Genomic DNA, 17,001 nt, shown 5'->3' with positions numbered 1-17,001 from the left:
CATATTTATGTAACAAAATGTTCTTGGCCGCTCGTAGCGGTTAGGGCCAAGCGCAGCGGAGAGTTATTAACCATTGGTTTCTAAGCGTGACGCTGACATTATTAACAAGTACCTTTATTTTTAATTTGGTTTACTAAAATTTTAAAATTGACTTAAAATGGTAAAACACAAAAATTAAACAAGGAGTGGTGAAAAACATAGATTTACGGAACGTTGAAAATTTTTGCGATTGGCAACACTGATGCCGTATCTAATATGGCGTCCGTCAACAAACGGAGACGGCAGCTGTCAGCGCCGTAAGAGCGACTGCGCCTCCGCCCCGGCCCCGTTTACGTCTCCGCGCTCACCCCAGCCCCCCGCGATGGCGGACAGGTCAGATTGAAATCGAATCCTCGACCATAATGGCGCCTTTGTTGCGCCAGCGACCCTCCAATCAGCACGCACGCACCCAACAAAACACCATCAGCTGACCTCTGTCAAAAACTCGATACGCAATTGCAAAACAAACCGATAAGCATCCGATTTAACGATCGAAACGTTATCCGCGTCCACATTATATAATATTGCGCAAACGGTTTTCGCAATACGATGCACTTTTGTGAATTATTTATCGCTTTCGACAAATCGATACTCGTCTAATCGTTCTACGGCAATTGCGTCGAATACAACGCGAGCAATTACCGATATTTACATCCTTACACTTACGTTCTTCTTTGTTCTCGTGCGTATGTGCTACTTTATCGCAATCGATAATATGGTGTTATTAAGTTACAGTCCCGTTAAATCGACTCCCGTCACCCCCGAACAAGATTCGTCCAAGCTGGAGGAAGCCATCGAAGCGGCTGAAGATGCCGCCAAAACCCCCGATAGTATGGAATCCAACGAGAGCGGTTGGTGGGGATCGTGGATCACCGCTGCCAAGTCTAAGGTATATAAATTAATCAATACTTAAAGGTCATCATCTACCTGTCTATTATAATGACGAAAGCTTTATATAATATTTCCTCCTTGCAATATATTTTAATTCGCATCCACCACATTTTGTGGTTAAGTTATGTAGCATCCTGAACATTATCCCTACCACGTTAGATTATGTTCGGTTTGCTCACTCATATCCGCCTTTGTGAGTAGCATCATAATATTAACTACAACAACTTCGCACTTTTTTTACCATAAACAAAAACTCGATTCACATATGGAGCATTGAGAATATTTACTTTCCTTCTAATGGAAATTTCATTTGCTCCAAATCATTAGACAACACCTTATGGATTACGCTATTTCGGCCTATTGATAAAATTAGTTGCATATCTAAGAAATACACGTGACATAAAGTCGCATGCGCATTTTTCGATCTATATTTTGGTAAATTCAAATTCGGATTTATTAAAATATCGGAAAATAAAAAAAATATGATTTTTTTATTTATTAATTAATAATCTAAAATATAATTTCCCTTTCTTCACCTTTCTGTCTATTTTTAATGCCTCTTTCATAAAAATCAACAGAAGGTTTCAAATTAAAATCTTTACCATCTATAAAGTGCTACATTGAGAGAGCTGTATGCCGTATTTTTGTTATATGTAGGCGCGCGTTACCATGTTCCAAAAACACTTTCTTATGATCAAAAATTCAAACCGTTTTTTTCTATTTCTTATTTCTTGTCCCGTTATTGTTTGGCCAGGTTTGAGCGTTTCAAAATGAATTTATACCATTGCAGTGGCACCATACTAACAATAAGACCTTTTTTATGTCTGGGTGTGATGCCTGACCTCTCAATAACAACTATTTTGCGTCCTTGATTCGAATACAACACCCACTTATGGTCCAATAATCAGATTCAAAAATGCCATTGTTAATTTCTAAAAATGGACGTTTTACAACTGTCGCAAATTGAGTTTCAACGAGTTTAGAGCAGCATATTATTTCACTTACGGCTATCAGTTAAATTATATTTTCAGTGAAAAAAATTTCGTGATAAGAACGAAAGCCTAAAGATGAATCTCATGAGGGTCTTTCTACAGCTGATAACTATCAACTGAAGATGTTAGTTGAATCAAAACCACACAACAATTAGAATGCTTGCACGAAAGTTAGTTCTTATTAATTAATCCAACCGTTTTGGATCACTCAAAATAGCTTGACAAATAGGTGTCGCACAAACTGAATGAAAACCAAAAAAATCGCTGCTACAAAGTTTGGTATGTGTTCTTTTGCGTAATAATTATCGGTCATATTGTAACATGTGATGAAAAGTGGATCTTTTACGACAACTATTAGCGGTTTGAATAACAGTTAGACACAAATAAAGCATTTCGCAAGACTAAAATTACACCAAAAGATTAATATGATTGTTAGGTTGTCCGCGCTCAGTGTTTAGAGAGTGCATTTTGATATTTTATCAATTCCAGAACTTTGGAATTTTACACCACTTATTTCTATCAATAAATGTAATTATTGGCTGAGTAAAATGTATTTGTATATGAATGTTAAACTGAAATTTTTTTCCTAGCATCTCAGTATAACTTTTTTTATTGTAATACTATATAATAAAATAAAATATTAAGTATCACGGACAATGACATAAATTTAGTCGCAATAAAAGGCTTGGCTTGCCACGGTTTGTGTACCACTGCTTTACACTATGTATATTTAAGGTACAATCTAAAACATGAATCTAGATAAAAACCAGGTTTCTTAACACTTAAAGCGCCGGAATCCGATTAACAGGCTTTTTGGTGACTTGATCCTACAGCCGGACGCATGTTAACATGCTTTTATGAAACTCAATTTTTTAACACTCTTACTGAATTTTGATTATTTTAGGGCACCCAAAGGGATTAATTATATTTTAGATAGTATATTCTTCTAACAGATGTCGATATTATAATTCTTTTGTTCGTATTTTGAACTATCATTTTATGACTTATATTTTGCGTAAATTGAATATTTACGATCGAAAATTTCTCATTGATATTGTATTTGGTGAGTGCACACACCAACTTTTATAATTATCAGTAGCGTAATTTTAGTAATATGACACATTGAAAATTGCGATTATTTCGCACTTTTTTCGATTGCCAGCAAATATGCTGGCTGTACGTGTGTTTTTTCGCGTAAAAGTGCGGCGCTTTAGGTGCTTAAAGAATCATTGCAGTAATAAATATAAGTCTTTCCCACCAAACTCTTGTCATCAGCGTCACCATATATGTATGTATGAACAATTTCAACACCAAGCTATTCGGTTCTCCTAACCTATATAATTTGACTTCATTGTTTGTACTCTTTCTTTTCATATATCGACAGATTCACCTGGACAGATTTTTTTTAGGAACATAAATTGTTTACATTTTTTCATTAAAATGTTCTATTACAAGAATAATTTTATTCAAATTAGTAGTTTTAACCGTATTTATATTAAAATGTAATGTACACAAAATCAATAAAATCCTGTCTCGTGACAAAAATTGTGAAAATGATATTTTCGGGTTTTGAGGCCAAAGGGGTGTGACTTTGCAGCCAAAATAAACGCTGGAAAGCCGGTAACAGTTTATTCAGTTAAGTTATACTAGTAGACTGAGCGTTGGTGGGGAAGTGATGTCCTCTGGATGATCCGCTGAGTTCTCTCGTGCTTCTTGTTGTCTCTATATGGTCATTTCCCAATTCGAATTGTTTAATCGTCTGCTCCAATGTGTGTGATTGTCTCTGACCCTCTCGTCTCAAATCGCAAGATCGTCTGTTGATGTGACAAAGTGTCTGATCTTTTACATTCTTGATTTGAGACAACTACGGTGAATTACAAAAATGCAGAAATCGGTTGGCCAATTGCATCGCTTGTATATTCGACCAACGAAATATGTTCACGCCTTGAATATGTGAAATTTGCAAGATGAACACATTCCAAAGGTCGTTAATGCTAAAGGGTATATTACAATAATGGTTTTTACGCTAATTAGACGCATTGTCTATTGCATTTTTAATGAACAAAAGGGTAGTTTTTGTGGTTATTACGAGCGGTTACCGAGCGTGCTAATGGGATATCTGTTCATTTACGCAATTGGGGTAGTTACTATTATCCAATGGCGATCTGTAAGAATTTGTAGTGAAGGGGTTGCAAAAATAAAATTTGAAAGATTGAACAGAATATCTCTAATAAAACCAAAATATGTATTATAAAGGATGATCCAACTCATTTTAATAAAATAAACACAAATTTAAGGATATCTTCTGATTTTTTTAATAATGGAACATGTGATTTATTTCATTAATTATAAAAAATAATATCAATTAAATGGCCGCCTCTGGACTTTTTGTAACAGCCAATTCTTTTGATAACCTTTTTATACATTTCGAGCGGAAACTCGGCTATAACTTGGCGAATGTTGGTTTTTAAGTGCTCAAATATTTCGGGTTTATTGGCATAAACACGACTCTTAGTGTAACCACACAAAAAAATCCAACGCCATTAAATCGCATGATCCGATGTGTGGTGAGTTGTGCCGTCTTGCTAAAACCACATGTCCTCCACATCAATATCTTCGACTTCGTGCCAAAAATTATCGGCTATAGCACTCACCATTGACTGTTACAATCTGACCTTCATCATTTTCAAAAAAGTAAGACTCAATGATGCCACCTGACCACAATGCACACCAAACAGTCATTTTTTGGACATGTAAGTGTCTCTCATGAATCACATGAGGATTTTCCTTGCTCCATATGTGGCAATTTTGTTAATTAAAATACACAGAGAGATGGAAATGTGTCTTAACAGAGATGAAGATTTTCTTTGAATAATCAGCATCAACTTCCTGCTGCTCTAATCTAATCTGCGTAAATTCTTCGCTGTCTCTGGGCTTCAGTTCTTGTGTTATCTGAATTTTATTTGGGTGTAGGTGCAAATCCAAATGCAAAATGCTCCAAAGGGAGCCATAAGAAAATCTCAAAAGCTGCGAATGCCGACGAATCGACAATTCCAGGTCTTCGTTCACACTTTTACTTACAGCAGCAATATTCTCGCCTGAACAGGCGCCACGATGATCATAGGCCTTACCCTATCTCCAAAGCTTTTAGTCTCTTGTTGTAAATTGTTCGCTCATTATGATGATGAAATTGACCATAATCTTCTCGTACATCTCGATACAGAGTTCGTACAGAATTGTTATTTCTGTAGAACAATTGAATAATTCTAACGCGTTTAGTGTTAGTTAACCACTTCTGTGGTCAACCCGTTGGAAAAAAGTGGGTCAAAAAAGCCACCCTTTTTTTTCACTAATATGTTTTTTTTATTATATTTTTAAATTTAATAAATCAGTATAAAACATAAATAAACAATATTAGGAAAGAAAAAAAAAGGACAAAGGAAAAAAAAAGTTTCATTTTCATCAAACATATTTTATTTGAATCAAACATTACGTAAAAACTTAAAGAAACTTATATAAAGAAAAAAATATAATTTAGTATACAATACAAATAAACAATATAAGGAAAAAAATATAAAACAGTGTAATTTCTTAAACAAAGAAGAAAAAGATTAATTTTCATCAAACATATTTTATTTGAATCAAACATTACCTAAAAACTGAAACTTACATAAAAAATAAGTATTCTTTTTTTGTATGGAATATTTTGAAACATTCCATACATAACCCTACATTACAATCAGGGCAGTAGGTTCGGGTTTCTCTTCTTATTTTTTTGCCACTCGCGTCCTTCAAATTACGACACCTGTCAGTCTAGACTGGTGGGGGAATGACCCGAGCTGGATTCGGTCAAATCACTATAAAAAGTTTCATGTACTATGTGCCCGAGTCCAGTTCGGGCAAATCAGTGTGACAGCAAAGGACCTACCCGAATTGTATTCGGGCAAATCACTCAAGTGGTTAAGCAATCCCTTTCCTAAATGTGTTGTTACTTTGAATACGTGTGATTATTGACAGTTGTCTGATTTACAGTGCTGCCAACATAGGAAATTCGAATTGGTTCACTCTATATAAGATATTATACATCGTGTTAGATGATGTCCTGTTACTTTTTGATTGTTTTGTCTTTAACTATCGTTCACGTGTATACTTTCTATTCAGCCAATTATATAAAATATCTAACTTAAATTTATAATAGAAAATTTCATTTGTTTTCGTATTTATTTTAGTCAGTTGAAGTATTGGGCATGGTAAAGAAAGACTTGGACGAGTTAAGCATGGCTGTTAAAAGTGAAGCTTCTCATGTGATCAATTCAACTTCGTCTGCAATTGGAAAGACGTTAAAAGTAATTTAAACTCGCTAATTTCTTATTATTTATAATATAAAAAATCACTAGCATTAACCATATATATAAATTTACAGTTAGATGAACCGGAATCAACAGCCAATACTATGAAAAAGAGTATTAGCTCTTTCTTAGGTAATGATATTTGATTTAAATGTTGTATAATTACATTGAATGTAATGCTTATAATTTTATGTTTAGATCAAGTCAACACGGTTCTCAATCCTTCTCCAGATGATGAAGACACCGAAATCATATTGGAAATTAACGGAGATTATGTTACTCTGCCAACTTATCAGGTTATTTATTTTTCTTATATTATCTATTATGATAAATTTATGCGGCTGTTTGTTTATCAGCGTTTAATTTAACTAATTTATATTTACAGAAGGATTTAATTGCTCTGCAAAAGCTTGATGCTACATATTTAATAGCTCCCGAAGGACAAGCTTTGGCCAGCATGGCCGCTTGGTTGGAAGCTACAGCACGACCTTCACCTTCCACTTTAGAGAAGCATCTTCGTTCATCAACTATATTGCATGAAAAAATGAGTCATCTTGTTCCGCATGCTGTAACCGAAGAAGACTTTTGGGAAAGGTGATAGCTTATTCTGATTTTGGTGTTGTAAGTGAATCAATCGATTGGATGTTGCTATAAAATTTCAAATTTCAGATATCTCTTCCGTAAGGCATTGCTAGAAGACAAATTGGCTCAAATAAGTCGCATATCGTCCAACACCTGCACGGATCCAATCGTCAATAGCATTTGTCCGACTAACATAGAAACTCAGCCGCATTTATCTGAAGAGTCTCCTTCTCACAGTAGCATTAGTTCCGGAGACAGTGCCCGATCCAATTACGGATCATCTAAAAGCCGATCCATGGACTTTGAGCCATCCACTACTAGAGACATTGATAAAATAGGTGATTATATTGATGGGGTTGCTTGGGAAAATGGTAAAAATATAATTAAAATCTACTATTACCTTTTCTTTATTTTTTTCCGTTTGATCTTATTCAAATACTGTCAAATATTACTCTTTGATATATTTTTACTCAAGTTTTGTGTTTTTCTTTTGTAGAGGACTTTGCTAGCAACATTGAACTGACCGAAGAACAGCAAATCAAACTGCTGCAGGAATACGAGAACGAAATCACGGCAAGCGAAAGAAACAAGAGCTTCTTCGAAGACGCTATTGCAGGTTCACCCGAGCTCAGCCCCGGAAGCAGTTCGCCCGCTTCTCCCAAATCGAATAAATCTTCGCCGCAAAAAAAGACACAAACTAATACTAAATTGAACAAAATCCCAGCCAAAGGTAGCAAAGTTGCGCCTGCCAAACCCGGACAGAATCCAAAAACAGGTAAAACTGTACAACCTAAAAAGAGCCCAGTAGCCGTGAGCAATTTAATCGAAGATCATTTTGTGGCTGACAAGAAAACTACCGAGAAAAAGACTCAAGTCAAGACTTTGTCCGAAGAATTGACTGAGAAGGGCCCAAAAGTTCTTCCGGATAATGCGAGTAGCAATTCCGACGAGAGTTGGGAGAAAGAGTTTGAAATTGATGACCTTCACATAAGCGCTAAGTGATACATAAATAATCGATTAGAGAATTTATATTAAATATAAATATATAAAAATAATATTTTAATATATTCTTAAAATTATTTTATATATGCATGTATGCATAATATAACATAAACATATATGAAAAAAAGTGTAATAGATTTATTTATAAATACTAAAAATATACTTAGTATTCAGTGTATCGTGGCAATCTGTTACTGAAAATCAATATTTACATTGTTCTACTGTAAAATTCTATTTTTATGTTTTTGAATATGATATGTTTTAATTTTTTCAATCTCGTTAAATCAGATTACGATCTTAGGCACATTATGATCAATCTAGCACGTCATTGTTTATAAACTAAATTTTACTATATAATTGTATTGAAGAAATATTTTTACTCAACTCTTTTCTTCGTCATATTTAGAAAATTGTTCGATTATGTAGATATTGTTAATATAAAGAGGCATGTTTCAATGTCTGAGCATTTAAAATGTACAACTTGTCTTGAAATATAATTTTGGGAACATAAGACAATAACTGCCAAAAATTTAATCTTGAATACTCACTGAAGATTGTTTTTTTTTATAATAGTTACATATATGAAGATGTCGGGGAGGGGGTAAAGCATGAATCACATTTATTAATTTTTACAGAATGGTATTTGTCGCTTTTTCATCGAATATTACATTTTAATAGCCTGTAGATATACAATTTTAGTAAAACATTAATAAAGGATCTGAGAAAATATCTTATTCATGTTCAAGAAAAATTTTCACTTACCCCTTTTTCCTCTAATGACTTTGTATATGTATGAAGCATTTCAATCACATATGCGTTAATCATATTATTAAAAAATATTTGTTTAATTGCATGTCAATCTATAAAACAACGCTTATGATTCTCATATTCTGATATCTAAAGATTTCTTAAATAAAATATTGCCTCTTATGAAATAAATATTAGAATAAATGTAATTTTTAAAATTATGATTATATTAATGTGTAGTAAAAGTTATATACTATATAAAATATGTGTATTTATAATTTTATTTTATCTATGTTAATACATATTAATTTTAATGAAAAAAATATTTGTAACAAGTCCATTACTGAACGTGATTTGTGATAAATCGATCATACACTGCCTAATAAGATAAATATAACAATGTTTGCTTTTTAATCGAATGCTTGAGTTTAACGTCTTTCCTCTTACAGACATAACACGGTTTACGGTTAACATTTATTCCTCAAGGATTACAATAGTGTATTAATCATATAATAGTAGCAGGGTGAATGTATGTTACGCATATTATTTATTTAATAAGGGGTATTCGTATAATTAGATGTTAGCACTGATCTATGTTTAAATTTGTTAAAAATATACTTTAATTTGATGCATTTTTGCTTTATATAAGTTGAGCCCATTTTTTTCGTATATCATGGAATAGTGTCTAAAAAAATTTACTTGTTAATTTTAAGATTTGTTTAATTCATATTATCGTTTTGTTACACAAAGTCAGTGTGATGTAATACATTATTATGTATTTAAAATGGATGTAGTTGGTGTGTATGAAATATTAAATTTTTTATTACTTAATCGATTTTTATATTTATCTCACTTTTTATTCCTGAGCTTCCCTTCAAATAAATTAAATAAATAATACATATTACAAGTCAATTTTATTTATTATTTTTATCACAAATTTATAATAACATGTTTTTCATCATTAAAAACAGATAATTCGTTGTATAGTTTACATGTCGCATATTTATATTTTAAAATACAATATGGTAATTTTTAAGATGGCCATGGATATACTATATAATTCATATAATATGAAATTTGTCATTGAATCTTCTGAATACGTAGAGACATATTGTCAATGAATGTATAAAATATATTTTTAATACTTAAAATCACATTGACTAATATGTCTTTACATATACTTTAATATCACCTACTATGTAATAGGTAACTAAATAAAATAATGTATCACAATTGCATTTCAAAAATCCATGGTTATTGTATAATCATTGTGAAAATGCCTGATTTATATATTTTCGTTGGGATAATTCATATATTTATATACATGCAATCTCAAATTTTTAAGGCAATGGCTCGATAGTTTTTGAAACACATTCGGCAAGATCGAAACTAATTGGGCTCTATTCGGTTAAAAAAAAAACATGTATACATTTATCAACCGTTGCCCAAAATATATGCACACAGGCAAGCTCTCGTAAAAGTCTTTCACGTTACATACTTAAATACGTTTAAATAAGTAATTAATTTATAAAATAATAGTTATAACAAGGAATTTTATATAATTATAATCTAACATAGTTTAACTTTATTAGAACTTAAAATATTAATTCATTGATGGATATATCACATTCAATAATATGAATCCTAGCTCAAAAGTGTCTTTATTCAACTTCACAATTTAAATAGTTTCTTTAAATATTTATTTACATTATATTGCCACTTTTACATACATATATAATCTGATCAAATTCCACCAATATATAAAATAAATGATCGCACTATCGTAAGTCGTGTACAATGACTTATTTTATATATTGGTGGAAATGTTCAATCACATTTGATCGTTCAATTAACAAGTTGTTTCTTTGACTCGAGATAGTGTAAAACGTTATCTTCGAGTCTTTGAGTGTCCGTGCCTGCAGACCGTTGTTTATGCCTTCGATACAACTGAAGGCATAACTTATCAAACTATAATGTCCTTTTCGGTTAATCTTAGACCACAATTTTCTTGTGTCGGTGCAACGCAGCTTTCGTATATAGAACTGCTAAAGTATCACTAATGACGCCCGCTGAAATAATAAAAGAAATTGATCAATATTTGATACCGATAATGGTAATTAAATAATTGATTGAATTGAAAACACTATTCTTTACAAATATAGAGAAGCAACACAATACAGATATAAGATAAACTGGGAGTAGAAAAAACAGATTCAAGGGTGGAAACATAAAATTTATGTCTACAATAAAGTGTAATTAATATGATAATCTTATTGCATCTTATAATAAGTGTACAAATGAGTTATAGTATCTTTTTCTATTTTTAGAGCTTCTGTTTTTTTTCCATTATCAGTAAGCGATTGGAAACGATTTATTGTGTGACTTCAAGTTTCTCTTGCAATACTAACTTCCAGATTTCTTGATCCTCCAGAGTCGAACTTTAGCAATATTTATCGTTGTTGGATTAATTAACGAATGCAGTGCTTGACTTGTATCTATAATGTCAATACTTCACTGTGTTTCATTTTGCATATAATATGCATACATTGAACCAACCTTTTTCCTTTAAAATAACAATTCCAATAAAATGACTGTCTCATTTACTTAGGTTAACGCCAAACGAAGACATCAAAATATTTATTTTAGAATCCAACATACATTTAATTTAGCATAAGAGTGAGTCAAATGAAAACCTTAAAAATGTGATAAAAATTCAAAATAAAAAATCAAAAAGTGACAGTACGAATCAGACGTGTACTAAAATAGCACATTTTTACGGACAAGAAAATTCCGAAATTGAATAATGACATCAGAAACAGTTTTAATTTAGTAAATTAAGAGGTAAAAATTCTTTAAGATTTTCCTTTGATTCACCCTTTAATACATAATATAAAGTAAATCAAGACATATTGTACAATGTTTTTTTTCATTTTACTTAAAAGTAAATTAATTTTACTTCAATAGATTTTGGTTCAATGTGAGCACACCATAAACTATGTTTTAGATAGAATAAAAGTAACCTAAGACTCATTTGTATACCTAATACTATGTATAAAATTTATAGTTAAGCTGGAAATAATTAAAATGAACAAGATAAACAGTAACACATAAAACACACTAAGTATAAAACGTTGTCAGGAGTCTAAATAGTAGAGTTGTTTGAAGACTGATGATTTCACAGGAAGCACCTATCCATCGGATCATAAGATGAGTTGATGATGTTATTGAGAACGAATGATGATTCAGAGAAGAAACAACACCATCAGATTGGCTTTGCAATTTAATTTTTCTTACCATCCTTTTATTGCCTTGAAATTTGATTATCGCTCTCCAATATTACATTATAATGATGTTTTAACTTCAGTCGTATGATCGGGTAGGGATTGTGATGTATCATTATTGGGATTGAAAGCAATCGCAGAGGGATGATTATGGGAACCGTAAAAAGAGCCGATGGAGTACGAGCGTTTGATGTTATTGTTAGATATTTCTTTATAATTAGATAAGTCAAAGTCATACGGATTTCTCGTTGTCGTGCGATTGAAATAGTTTCTGAAATCTAATTTACTGAAGAATCCGTATCTTGGTTTTTCAGTCGACGATGTGGTAGATTGTGTAGAAGGTTCAGTGGTAACAGTTGTAGATTTACTCGAGCGCTTAGTAGCAAAATCTTTAAAGTCATACGGATTTTTAGTAGTGCTGAACGAGAATCTCAAATAGAATGGTATTTTAGTTGTACTCGGTGTTGGCGTTGGCGTTGTTGTTGTTGTTGTAGTTGTGGTTTTAGTAGTAGAAGTCGTCGATTCGGTAGTAGAAGACGCTTGTGTGGTAGAAGGTAATACGTTTTGGGTTTGCTTTGTTTCCGCAGTGTATTGATAGTATTGGAAGTTTCCGAAGTCGTAAGGGCTACGCGTCGTGCTGAAGATTGGACTGTAAGAGAAGCCGTATTTAGTGATCGGTGCAGTTTGGAAGCTAAATGGACTTTGAGAGGTGTATTGAGAAGACAGTTGGGGGGATGACGGATAATTGTGCGATTGGGTAGCCGGCGACTGTCCAGTGCTCGGATAAAAATAATTAGTTTGCTGGTATTGCTTGGCCGGATATGTGCCGTAAGGTTGTGTCGTTTGTTCTTCGTACCTGTTAAGAAATTAAACGCAAACAAATCCCAACTTAGTTTCACATGATTCAAACACTATTAACGACCAACAAATAAAATGTGTATAAACTCCTATATTGTTGTATATCAAAACATTACCTGTGAACGGTGTCATTTCCAAAATATTGGTTCGTATCTCTTCGGTAATATGTAGGAGTATGATGAGAGTAGTCTGGTATTATGTTTTCATGTTCAGCAACACATCTACCATTGATGCAATACTAAAATCATATACATGTTTAATTAAGCTATATAAGTATACACAAAAAGCAAATTATGTATGTATTTTACATATATACATAAAAATAAATGTATATAAATTATCAATGAAACATTGATTGTGTTTTTTAAATTAAGTTATTTACATCAACAGAGAAAACAAAAAACATAGATATATATATTGTCCAATATAATGAATTAAAGAGGCTGCCATTTGACTTTAAATATATGTAAGTACTTATGAAGTTTAATACAGCCATCGAAAAGCCTTTGTGAGATACGTCAGTGATATGTGCATTAAAAATAATTTCATTGTGAACCAATGCTTATTACAAAAACTTCTAAAGGTGCTCCAACTAAAGGACAGTTTCTTTTCAAGGACTTGACTGAAAGATAAAATTAGGTATCATATACACTGATGGTGAACCTTTCAAGCAAACATATGAAAGTACATCGATTTCTAAGATTAAAATCTGCCATGTCTACGTTAATTAGGTTGTAAGCTTCATTTTGACTCAGGCTTTTAATCATTGACAAGGAGTTGGAGTTAACGATTTTATTGTATCGCATACAATAGGGGGGGGGGCAATATTTAAGCAAATAATCAATGATTGCTGATCGGAGACATCTGTTTTAATGAATAGTAAATTATTTCAAAAACAATTTTAATAAACATATGACTTCTGCAGCTTAGATTGGTTTTATATTATTAATTTTAATTTCTATTCTGCTGTGGAAATCAAATATGAACTTATATCAATGATACATACCTGTCCATCTCCACATGGAGAGCCTTCTGCGGCTGGTCTATAAGCTACACAATAACCACTTCCAGCATCAAAGCAGAACAATTGTGCGCACACTCTCTCATCTTTGAAGCATGCACTATAACGCGAATTTCATTAGTATAACATTATAGATTGTCAAAAATCAATAATCATTTTACATACCTAGTACCGCGATCCTTTCTACATTGTGCGTCTAGAGATAACAACTTGCCTGGCAATACTCTCGGCAATGACTCTTCTTCATGAGGTGAATTATATAGACATGTCGCCGTATCGCCACTATAATTAATAATACATTAACATAATTGTGTTTGTTAATTGAATAATTATTTTAATGAAGCATACTTAAGGAAGTGATGAAAACTGAGGACGCTGCATGGCGACCACCTGAATCCTTTTTCGGTATGTCTTAAGTCAGACATGATGAAACCGTCTTCCCACCGACACTTTTCTGCGCCCGGTCCACCCAAATACGATGGAGGCGGACTTCCGTCGTGGACGGCACCGAGTCTATTTTACACATTTTAATTAATATTTATTATACTTGTTTACATAATAAATAATACTTACAAGTGACCGACTTCATGGGCTGCTACGATGATACCAGAGAAGCCACCGGTATCTTCAATGATGGCAACTGAATTCACTTTTTCTAAGCGCTTGTTGACTACACAAGCACCGCCGACGTATGCAAATCCTAAAAACAATTAAATGTTTAAGTTATACTGTTTCAAAGCTAATCTTTCATACTAGTATATATTGAAACATAAACATAAATGATTAAAAGGTTTTAATAATGAGAAATGAAAGATGAAGTTAAAATGTATTTATAATCATATTTATATAAAGCGATGAATTTATGTACATAATTGCAAACAAGATGTCCAATTGTATTATTATTACACATGCAATATTTTACATAACATTATGTTTTTTTGTGTTTTTGTTTATTATGTGTCGTTTTAATATCAATATTGTTTTAAATAATCATATTTTAAATGTTTCTTGACTGTCATTATCCTGTTATACAATAATACGTGTAACTGTTGAAAATAAAAGTTATAGAATTGTCATAGAATATGTAAGAGTAAAATGTGTGTTTTAAAAAGAATCTACAGTTAATAAAATTCCACCACCCGCATTCCAAGTGGATCATATATATATTTCTAATATGAATTATATTTATTTTTACAAATATACTATAATTATAATTAGAACATATACTTATTTCCATCTTTGACTTACTCACACAGCAGAGTCCAACGGAGAAACTTGAATATATAGAATCCGTCGTTTTATAGAAGGTAAGCGGTAAACGAGAATAAGATATTAGAAATAAAAATAAAACAGACAGAATTTAAAATTAAATAATAATATTTTAAATGTCAAGATCGATTGCAACATTTAATTAACACCCCGTATTGTATATTTTAATATTGAATAAATTTAATCATAATAAATCTCACAGTTTATACATAATTTTGACGACACTGGTTCATAAATAATCATTGCTTTGTTGTTGAATAATAGTGATTCATAATGAGGGTTATTAGAAGATCATTAAATAGATACAGTTGGATAGGCTCGACAGTCTGAAAAACGTAGATTTAGATTCAGGAACATAGTATCGGCAGCGTTTGAGATTTAGAAGTTTCAGAGAGAAAGTACACATCTTCGATTATAATCAGGATCATAATAAAAACCAATATTCACAAATGTACATTGTTCTTCATTGCAAGTCGTGAAGGTGATAATATAGTAGTGGAATAAATAATTGACAACTTTTAACAACTCATATAAATATTTATGTGAAGACCCCGAGAAAGACAAATGTAGTGTTGAAACAGTTGCAAATTGCGAAGTGTTTTTTAAATTTATAACAAAAATACTGAATTGTGATTTAAAGTAAAAAATTAGTTTTTTGAAAAAAATCATATTAGAAATCAAAACTATTGCTAAATCTTTAAGTAATATCTTATGTTGAAGGCATACATAATCTTTTTTTGATTTAATGTAAGTAAATTAACATCTTACCTAATAAGTAATTACAGATTCAAATGTGTAGCAAGAACGTGTTAACTGTGTTTGGCTTTCATATAATAATGCAATTAACAGATTCTTTGCTTAAAAAACAAACAAAATGTCAGTTAACATGTTTTTGGTTTGGGGGCCTTCGTATATATGACGTTAAAAATTGTCAGTGAATCGACTAGAACGTTTGCAGCGTTGGCTGATCGCCAAAAGTGAGTGCTGTACAATTTGTGGTAGATGTTCACCGTAAAAGACAATAGAGAGAATCCAATCGGAGTCGCTTTTAGATAGAATAGATGAGAGTGAAGATCGCATAAGCGACATGTCCAACGACCCTACCTGCTGTTCCTCTATTGCAAACATCATTCGCGTACTGCCTCCTGCACATGTCAAGCCTGGGACCATGCAAAGAAAAAATAAACATATTAAACAAAAGCACATTCAAGCTTGACGCCCTTTTATCAGATTTCATATCCGCTCCACAGTTGGCCGCAAATCCATACAGCGATGATAAATAGTGAAAATCCTCCGATTGTTTTATATACGACGCGCAGCATTGTAGCAATGTCTAGACTTCCTGCTTATAACGAAAAATAGAGAGAACGTCTCCCCCCCCCCTCCCCTTTGCAAAATCTAATGATGATTTATTTCCTCACGTTTTTTCTGTCTGTTTACAATATATATTTTACATTTATAATGCGATCATGCCATATCATGCTTTATTCGCACGCTAAACGACTCCACATATATTGTTATTTAACATGATGTACATGTGATATTTAAATGAGCGTTGATTCAATATTTCAACCATTATAATTAATCGTAATTTATGAATTGACGTTTTATAAAAAAAATGTTGAAATGTTGAATCAAATTTGTTTAATGATGATGAATTACAATGCTTCCCCCTTCACCACACCGGGCATAGGCGACATTTTTTGTTGTTAAAGCCTATTTACGTAAAAAATAATGCATGATTAGGTATATATGTATATATATATATATTTTAATGAAACTCCTTTCTGCCAGTAGAATAATATTTTTTTTACCGGCCGTGCCCTTGGTGCAGCGGCCACCCTTCCGACGGCGGCACATGTCGTACCTGTGACGAGATAACTTTCAGTTTTGTACAAAAAACATATATTGAAAAAAGCTAAATAAAAAAATATTATTATGTATTAAACACGAATTACCTTAATTACAAC

The 17,001-nt window shown here is 32.2% G+C and overlaps 2 protein-coding genes across 6 annotated transcripts in view; one reads left to right on the top strand and one right to left on the bottom strand.

Annotated features, from left to right (window-relative positions):
- Positions 1–252: 252 nt before the first annotated feature.
- Positions 253–7,998, top strand: LOC148227238 (uncharacterized). Of its 2 annotated transcripts, none has more exons than XM_088201321.1 (8): positions 253–372; positions 775–928; positions 6,152–6,268; positions 6,346–6,403; positions 6,470–6,567; positions 6,657–6,865; positions 6,941–7,191; positions 7,350–7,998. In XM_088201321.1, the coding sequence occupies exons 1-8, from the start codon at positions 362–364 to the stop codon at positions 7,853–7,855; spliced, it is 1,404 nt and encodes a 467-aa protein (XP_088057447.1). In that variant the 5' UTR covers positions 253–361; the 3' UTR covers positions 7,856–7,998. The 2 variants fall into 2 exon arrangements, with proteins under 2 accessions (XP_088057447.1, XP_088057446.1); XM_088201320.1 differs by having other exon boundaries at positions 769–928.
- Positions 7,999–9,894: 1,896 nt separating this feature from the next.
- The window catches only part of sona (sol narae metalloprotease), a 100,932-nt gene continuing 93,825 nt past the window's right edge, over positions 9,895–17,001 (bottom strand). Inside the window, exons 9-16 of one of the 4 annotated variants that reach the window (XM_088201317.1) lie at positions 16,846–16,898; positions 14,336–14,462; positions 14,111–14,275; positions 13,928–14,044; positions 13,748–13,862; positions 12,858–12,979; positions 11,897–12,739; positions 10,532–10,671 (exon numbers count right to left, since the gene is read on the bottom strand). In XM_088201317.1, coding sequence (XP_088057443.1) covers positions 11,944–12,739; positions 12,858–12,979; positions 13,748–13,862; positions 13,928–14,044; positions 14,111–14,275; positions 14,336–14,462; positions 16,846–16,898 — 1,495 coding nt within the window. In that variant the 3' untranslated portion in view covers positions 10,532–10,671; positions 11,897–11,943. Of the gene's footprint in view, positions 10,672–11,896; positions 12,740–12,857; positions 12,980–13,747; positions 13,863–13,927; positions 14,045–14,110; positions 14,276–14,335; positions 14,463–16,135; positions 16,192–16,845; positions 16,899–17,001 lie in introns of all 4 variants that reach the window. The other 3 variants (XM_088201316.1, XM_088201319.1, XM_088201318.1) reach the window with 3 other exon arrangements.

Source organism: Plectrocnemia conspersa, unplaced genomic scaffold (genome assembly GCF_051122295.1).
Source record: "Plectrocnemia conspersa isolate PC_06_02 unplaced genomic scaffold, ASM5112229v1 ptg000013l, whole genome shotgun sequence".
NCBI lineage: Eukaryota > Metazoa > Arthropoda > Insecta > Trichoptera > Polycentropodidae > Plectrocnemia > Plectrocnemia conspersa.
Note: the sequence above shows the minus strand (reverse complement) of the source record. Positions and strands in the feature narration are given on the sequence as shown.

Excerpts from the sequence above, each read along its gene's own strand:
- LOC148227238 (XM_088201320.1), top strand. Across the intron at positions 929-6,151 it reads TCACCGCTGCCAAGTCTAAG|TCAGTTGAAGTATTGGGCAT; the intron begins GTATATAAATTA and ends TATTTATTTTAG. Across the intron at positions 6,866-6,940 it reads GAAGAAGACTTTTGGGAAAG|ATATCTCTTCCGTAAGGCAT; the intron begins GTGATAGCTTAT and ends TTCAAATTTCAG.